General features: G+C 40.8%; 1 protein-coding gene across 3 annotated transcripts in view; it reads left to right on the top strand.

The window, feature by feature from the left end:
* Positions 1–573: 573 nt before the first annotated feature.
* The window catches only part of camta1a (calmodulin binding transcription activator 1a), a 436,555-nt gene continuing 429,047 nt past the window's right edge, over positions 574–8,081 (top strand). For all 3 annotated transcript variants that reach the window (XM_053482709.1, XM_053482710.1, XM_053482708.1), the window contains exons 1-2: positions 574–636; positions 6,103–6,204. In XM_053482709.1, the coding sequence (XP_053338684.1) occupies positions 612–636; positions 6,103–6,204 (127 nt within the window). In that variant the 5' untranslated portion in view covers positions 574–611. The remainder of the gene's footprint in view (positions 637–6,102; positions 6,205–8,081) is intronic.

The raw sequence follows: 8,081 nt of genomic DNA, 5'->3' as shown, positions 1-8,081 counted from the left end.
CCTGTGACAGTGCTAAACACGAGAAACGTTTCAGTCTGAACATGTGTTTCCTTTAAAGCAGCACATCCAGGTGAAATAAAAAGCCAGCCCTTGGACACTGATGTTGCACTGAACAAATCAGTGTTTTGGGATATTATGTGACGTCATCCCTTGCACCCTGGTTTATGGCTTCGTCTTAACCTAACTCGGCGTCCTGTTCGAAAGAAACCTTCAATGCACACATTTGATGCTTTCAAAAGAAGCCTCCTGCGTCCTTTCAGGCTCACGCACGCGCCGGTTCAAGGCGCGAGCTCGCCCCGGATTGGCTGGTTGTCTCTCCGAGGCGTGGAGGCTGCGCCTAAACATCCCTCCGCCGCCCAATGATCGCGCGCGGCCACTTGGAAAAGGGGACGTTGTTGCTCACCGAGCTCGCGGACCATTTCAGCATCGCGCGGTCAGTCAGCGTCGCGCAGCCAATGGTGTAGTGGGCTGGAGTTGCCTCCCTCCCTCCCTCCCTCCCGCTCGCGCCGGTCGTCCCTCCTCGCGCTGTCCTCGCGACGTGCACGCGCGTGGTGGTACCCAACGCTCGCGAAGAGGAGGAGGAGGAGGAGGATGTGGCGCGCGGAGGGGAAATGGCTGCCGAAAACAAGCCGGAAGGTAAGAGGCGAACGCACCGGGATTGTAAAAATGTAGAAAATGTTTAGTTGTTGTTGTTGTTGTGGTTGTTTACTACTGATGACAACAGTGTGAATGGAGCGGAGACATTAAGGACCGGGGTCGAGGGGACTCGCAACTTGCGACGCGAGAGAGAGAGAGAGAGAGAGAGAGAGAGATGCTTCTCGGGTTTCCGCATTTATCCTGACACACTGCTTATTTCTCCACCGAGACATCATTACCCTAGCAATCTATGAGAGCTAGCCAGCAACGTGTATACATTAAAACAATCATGAGAATATTCTAAGGCTTCGAATAAACCAAAATAAATAAAAAATAAAAGCAGCATGAACGCGTTCCCTCGGCGTCTCAGCTCAGAGAGCAAACTTACTGACAGCACCGAGCTCTAACTTCTCTTTTATTTATCAAGCCTCTCCCTCTTCAGGTGCACTAAATTCCTTCTAAGTTGTCAGTGTTGAGTCTGACCGCTTTTATCCACCAAGTCTGGCACACAAACGTCTTAAAAGCTTGAAGAATTTACTTCTGTAAGTAAATCAGTGCTGTGCTACTTTTCTTTCTGTGCACCAAAGTGATGCTCTGTTACTCCAGCATGTGCAGGAACTACTGAACTGAGATAACAAATACATAACCTATTCCTCTGTTGTTGTTGTTTTTTGTGCACAATGCCATCATGTAAAAAAAATATATAAAATGAACAACAGTAAGTGATGTGCACGTACGGTTATGTCGCTGAAAAACTTTACATAAATTGAGAGAAATTCCAGATGTGTTGTCCAGAAGAATGATTTTGTGTATAAATTTATTAAGTAACACGTATAAGCTATAGCAATGCAACTTGTTATTTATTAATTCACCCCCCCCCCAAAAAAAAAAAAAATCCATCTGTCATGTGGTGTTAGTTTGTTTACATGGATGAGAAAGGTGATATTGATGATTAAGCTCTTCTGTCTCATGGTGTGTGTTTAGATCACACACTATGAACTCTGTTTTTGCTAAACCGTTATAAGTTTAAACCCAAACCCAGGTCCTGTTGTTTGGATAAAGTTGTTGTCAGTGGTGGTTTCAATTTAGTTGAAAACAAGAAAAAACTAAATAAATTAGAAAACTAATCATAGGTGAGGGTTATCTTTGTCCAGCCACAGGGTGGAGACCTTGTGTTAAAAGAAAGTTTTCTAAAATAAAAAGTCATTTTATTGCATTGTTTATCATGACATTATTGCTGTGACGTTTGACGTGAGAACTTGAAGAATCCGAAAGGAAGGAAGGAGGGTAGGAGGAATCTGGTTATCACTTCAATGACCTTCTAGTCGAATCCTGGGATAAAAAAGCACCCATGCATATGTTATTGACTTACTTATTACCTTGTAATTACAAAGCCATGGCCATAAAATCAACCGTCAGGAAATAATAATGTGACAGGAGGAAAAGTGTGGTGGGTTTAAACCAGTGCTGGCCCACAGGGGGGTGGTATTGAGCTTTGTTAATCGCCACAGCGCACGTCTCTTTTACTATGCATGGCATGTCAACTGAGAACGGGAGTATTGGGGGAAAAAAAGAGATATCTACCTTTGTGTTGAAAGCATCACATGGCTCAGGGCTATCCAAGCTTGTTCTCTATTTGTTACAGATGCAAACAAACACATCCGGGCTTGTAATGCGCCCCACATTCATGTTCTTCCTCCTGCTGCGTTATGGCTGCCACGTGCTTTTTAGATCGTCTGAGCCGAGACTCCCTTGGCGGAGCAGGTTGAGTTATTTTTGCCGTTCTTGCGAGGTCAGTGTGTGGAGGAGGAACATGTGTCACACACTTACACATGAACGCAGGCCCGCTTCTGTTCTGTAGAGGTTAAGGGCTTTTGGTTTTGCATATATATTTATATTCTACCCTACTGTTCCAGTTTAATACCCTAGGCCTACCTAGTTGCACGGTGGAAAGTGGATGGAACATTGTTTTGCATGTAGTTTTAAAAAAAAAATTATGCAATTCTTTTTCTTTTTGATTACTCTCTGTCCCATAACCTTTTGTCCTTGAAGCAGCAGTGTTTGTGTTGAGCGCCCCTCTCCAGGGCTTCAGTATTTCACAGATTTTTTTTTGCACATAAGGACAGGCTGTTCTTTGCTAGAGGCTGCTATGAAAACATGGGTAATATCTCTTACGTCCCACTGAGTGCTCATGTCCCCTGGTTTGACCCTTCTCGCTTCCAGAGAATCCCACTTGCACCCAATACGGTGTTTAATAACAGGCTTTAGCAGCTTGTTGGATATCAGATGAAACATGACTTTTTTGTTTTGTTTTTGTTAAACTGTTTTCTCACTATATTATGTTATTAATAATAGCAGCTAATATAATAGCAGTAAGGGATTACAACCAGCTGCAGAAATAAACACTTAACCCATGAAACTCTTTCTCTTGAAAATCTGCGAAATATGCCAAATCAATAGGTTATATTCATCCTTTTTTTCCCTGGGATATCTGTCAGCATTTATTACAGTGATATTTCTAAAGTTGTGGAGAACTGTTGGAAGGGGGAACACAAAGAGGGAGAAAAAAATGCGAGCAGAGCTCTACTTCACTCCTTTTATACTTTCATAGAATATAAAATGAGTTTCTGAGGGAAACAAGTTTGACTAAACAGACAGCGTCTTAGAGTGAAATATGTTCTAACAATATTAGCATCCGGAAATAAAATGTCACTGCAACTGGAGCTATATTTAACCATGCTTTTATTCCCCTGAGCTGAGCAAATAAAAGAAACAACAACAAGAAGAAAATATTGTTTGTGTTGTACGGTTGTACGTAAGTCTTGTCCAATGCTAGCTATTCACTTATTCAAGATTCAAAACATTATTGGCATTGTGAAAACACAATTGCAAAAAATAAAAATAAAAATTGCAGTTCGTGTCAAGCTCCGGCTGTGCTTTTCGAGTGCAAGTCCTGCATATTTACAAGAGAATAAGAAATATAACAAGTATAGAATACCAACAATAAAGAGACTGCAAAAGTTTGCAATCTAAATGTACATAAAAACAATAACATAAATACAGTCTGCAAAAGATTACAAGTATACAAGTAACACAGATGAAAAGGGTAAAAAAAGAGTAAAGGTGCGGTGTGCAATACTGTGTATTGGCTAAGGGTGTATGTAGAATGGTAAATAGAAATACTGCATAGTAGAAATGATGGAATGACAAATGTAAAATTAGTAAATAAATAAATAAATAAATAAATATTGCACATACTCCAGTGAGTCATCAACTCTATTATCTTGAACAGGAGAAAAAGGAAATTTTCTTTTGTGTTGTGAAAGGACATGCTAACCCATGTTAACACTAGCTTTCCACTTTTTATATTATAAATAATAACTAATTAATAAATCAGCTAGCTAGTCATTTGCTGAACTATCCAACAATGTAAAAAACAAGCTCTGACTGATGCCTTTTTACAGGAGAAATAAATAAAAATAATGACTTATTTTCCAACAGAGCAGACATCAAACATCAACGCCAACGCCAGAACTAAACAACACTGATTACCGGTGTTGCAAACTGGTGACAGGATCATGGGCACCCAGGGCTCATCCATGCCAGTGAGGATTACAGGCCCTGCCTGTCCGGTTCAAAACCAGTGAAAAGCCAATGCAGAAAAAAAAGGCAATACTGACCTCCTCAGATCCCAATCCGATTGTGCACCAACGGAATATGCCACACAAACAAATCCGAAAGTATGCGCTGCCAATGTCCTGGTGCCAGACACACCCCTTGTCACCTGGAATTTTTACATTATGCTGTGCAAAGTATCAGCCGTTTATAACAAGAAATAAATAGGAATCTTGTTCTAAACTCAAATCTTCCCTCCAGCTCAAATGAGTGTTCTCGAGAGTCCTAGAGAGCCAGGACAGTTTTATGATTTGTCTGCTTCGAGACACCTGATTCAGCTCGGCAGTTAATTATAGGGTTTAGTAAGTGTGTGGAGGAAATCACCAATTTGATGTCTGCTATGCACTTCATATTTGAATCAGCGCTATAAGATGTAATAAACATTAAAAATAAGCATTAAAAATTTGGAACCACTGTATAATTATGCAAGTATAAACAACGTCAATACATTCGATTACATTTAGATTCATATATTTTGGTCATAAACTACACAGTAAACTATGCATTATATTATTTTCCTTGCTTGATTTTTCTTATTTAAGTCATGAGAAGCAAGCAAAGTACAATCCAGAGCTATGTTAATGATTTTATATTCTAGCCCAACTTCAGTATTGATATTAGCTTCAAAAATCTCATGTTGGTCAAGCTCGAGCGGAGATTCGCTCTGGGATTTATAACTCTATTAAGTGAACTAGGGTCTAATGTGGGTTGGGTGAATGGGTTGATCATTGTGTGCTGTAATGTCGAGACAGATGTGTTTTAACCAGCTGTGATCTCTTCGGACAAGCAGTCGACATTGTCATTAAAAATAAATAACTAAATTATTTATATATATCACACGATGCAAACAAACCCAACCTTCCATTAAAATCCGCCTAAAATTTTGGAGCTGCCTCAATTTATTTATTTATTTTTTGCAGGCAAGAGGAAATATCTGGAATATTTATTTCTCACCTCTCAGCAAAACTGACAGAGAGTAGAAGGTGAGGAAAAGAAAGAAATACACAAGCAAACTGTCTGCCACTGTGGAGTCAGTTGGCACTCTTTCCCAAAAGGCATTATCCCTGGAAGGAAGAGCAAACCGAAAATGTTTCTCGACAATTACGATAACACTGTAATGCTTTTTTAAAAAACCCTGAACAAGCGCTTTAGATGCTCCCTCACATCTTCTTTTTTTTTTCCGTTGCATATTCAGAACTTTAAATTTTTTATCAGAGTTGCCACATTGATCTTTTGAAGCTGAATTATGTAGTTAGATATTTGATCTTCGGTGCTGTTGTAAATAATAAACAGGGTGTGTTCAGGTCTGTTGTAATGAAAACATACACACTGTCGTTTTCTACAAGATAAAAGCGATTGCTGTACAGTAGGTACAGTCTCAAAGTGCAAACCTGTACCCCAGTAAAAATTCTATGTGTCCTCACCACTAGGGAGCAACGTATGTCAGAGCAATCCCTTCTGCCCCTCTGAATGTGCACAATGAAACAGGGTTGTAGACTTGGTGGAGAAGTGACTTTAGCACACTGAACCCGAAAACCGAATTGAACAGATTGCCTGTGAGGAGCGTTCCTCTGCTCCCAGAAGGACGTGTCCGAGACACCTGGGGAGGGAAGCTTGCGTTCAATGCAAGGAACCAATACTCGCTCTGTGTGTTCTTGTACTGTATGTGTGTGTGTTTGTTTGTATATATATATGCATGGAAAGAATGTAGAACAGTTTAACAGTGAAGTTATTGTGCAGTATTCCTAGTCTCTTCTCTTTCTCTACTTTCTCTTTCACTGCCTCCGGAAGGACTGAAGAAAATTCGTAATCCGGATCGAATGTACAGATCAGCTGTGTGTTATTCCGGCCATGCTGCTCCTAAGGGTGTCAGTGATGACACAGAGATGAACAGTAAGAGCTGGTTATTAATATTGCATCCGTGGCATTGCTCGAAGGGGCCACTTGCTGGCTGATCTATTATTCATTCATCGATTCATTTATTTACTTCTTGATTTCATTATATCTTCCTCCTTGTCCGTTGGGAGTTCCTTCCCAGAGCTTTCTTTGAACCTTGAAGTGTCTTCTTGACAGCAGCATGCTATCAATATCACAAGTGTTGCCATTTGCTAAGAGCCAGACCTGTCCATAAAGACTGCATTACGGTAGACTCTCATACTAAACGCTGCCATCCGCTACAACGCTGACCTTCTAAAACTCGCTCCTACCATCCATCTAAAAGCACAGACTTTATCATGTCGGATATTGCCGAGTAGGCAAAGCTGTAGTTTGTTGAAATGATTTGTGAAGACCGTGAGTTAATCTCATTTTCGACTGCGAGAAAAAAACAAATGTTTTCTCTTCAGAACGAAAAACGCCATTTGCCTTTAGATCAATTATGTGTATTAATGTATGCCGACGCATAGAACGTTGATTGCTCCATTAGTACTCCAGAAGTCTCCATGCTTAATACGCATCGAGCTGCGCTCCTGCCACCCCTGGAGAATTTGTTGATCTGTGTAATTAAGTGCGTTTATGTTTGCCGTAATTTGGAAAACGGAGCCAGATCACACTCATCTCCTTGTTGTGCTATTCACTGATTATGCTCTTTCCATCGAGTTCAGTCCTCGGTGCTTCAAAGCAGCGTTTTAATGAACGCTCTTCCGGGACTGAAAAGTGAATGGCAGAAGCTGCTGTTTGTACTCATCCAGGGTACATCTGTGCATTTGTCTGTCTTTCTATCTGTCTGTCTGTCTGTCTGTATGCGCCGTATGTATGGGCTTGCTTAAATCAGTCACTGAGATTCCATCATTCTTGCATGCAGCATGATCTAAACCGTTCTGCACGGCTGCATCCAGCGACCCAGTCAACACGTGCAGCCTGGAGGTTTTGTGTCACTAGGATGTTTCTTTCTTTCTATAAAAAAACAAAAAAAACAACAACAAAAAAAAAAAACGTCCTGTCCGAAGCAGGTAAACCACTCATCTGAGTAATTGTGGAAGTGGTTATGATAAGGATAAAAGGCTTTAGTGGGGATCTGGCGGTGTGTCCTCTTATTGTCTAGTGTTTGTGTGTGCATGTGTGTGTGCTCTCAGGTCCTCACCTCCTTTCTCCCTGAGATGGGATTTTCATGGATGGGTGAGTTTGGCTGAGGCTGAAAACACATAAGGAGTTGCTGTTTTTTCTTTTTTTTTCTCCCCCCCATCCTCTCTCTCTCTCTCTCTCTCTCTCTCTCTTCAGTCAGGGCAGATCCTCCAGCCGAATTAAGTCCTTGATTTGAGTTTGTCTGACATTTCTGACAAAAGCAAGTCTGTTGGTATTAGAATGTAAATAATTTATTTATTCACATGGAGCATTGAACTTTTAAACATTCTTATTAGCCAAGGTTAAACAACGAAAGGTGCTTTGTTTTAGTGATTAACCAAGGAAAGGTCAAAAGAAAATGTTCACATCGTCGTAGTACAGGGACGGTGCGTTGTTCATCGTGCACAGAGGATATTCAGGCAACCGTTATGAAAGCCTTTATTTAATTAGTTTTTTTTTTTACCCCATCAGTCTATTCATCAAACCTTAAAATACTGACCTTGACGAATCAAACATGAATTTTTTTTATCATACTGCACTTCACCCTTTCCAGCAATGCCTCCAGAGTTTGAAGAAAAGTTACCTTTCCACAAGACAATATCTAGAGCTGTTTCCTGTCATGGCCTTGTGATTAATGGTCCTCAGTGTCCTGCCAGCCATCCATACACACACACACACACACACACATACACACACACATACACACA

This window comes from Clarias gariepinus, chromosome 22 (genome assembly GCF_024256425.1).
Source record: "Clarias gariepinus isolate MV-2021 ecotype Netherlands chromosome 22, CGAR_prim_01v2, whole genome shotgun sequence".
NCBI lineage: Eukaryota > Metazoa > Chordata > Actinopteri > Siluriformes > Clariidae > Clarias > Clarias gariepinus.
The sequence above is the reverse complement of the archived record's forward strand: the minus strand, read 5'-3'. Positions and strand labels throughout refer to the sequence as shown.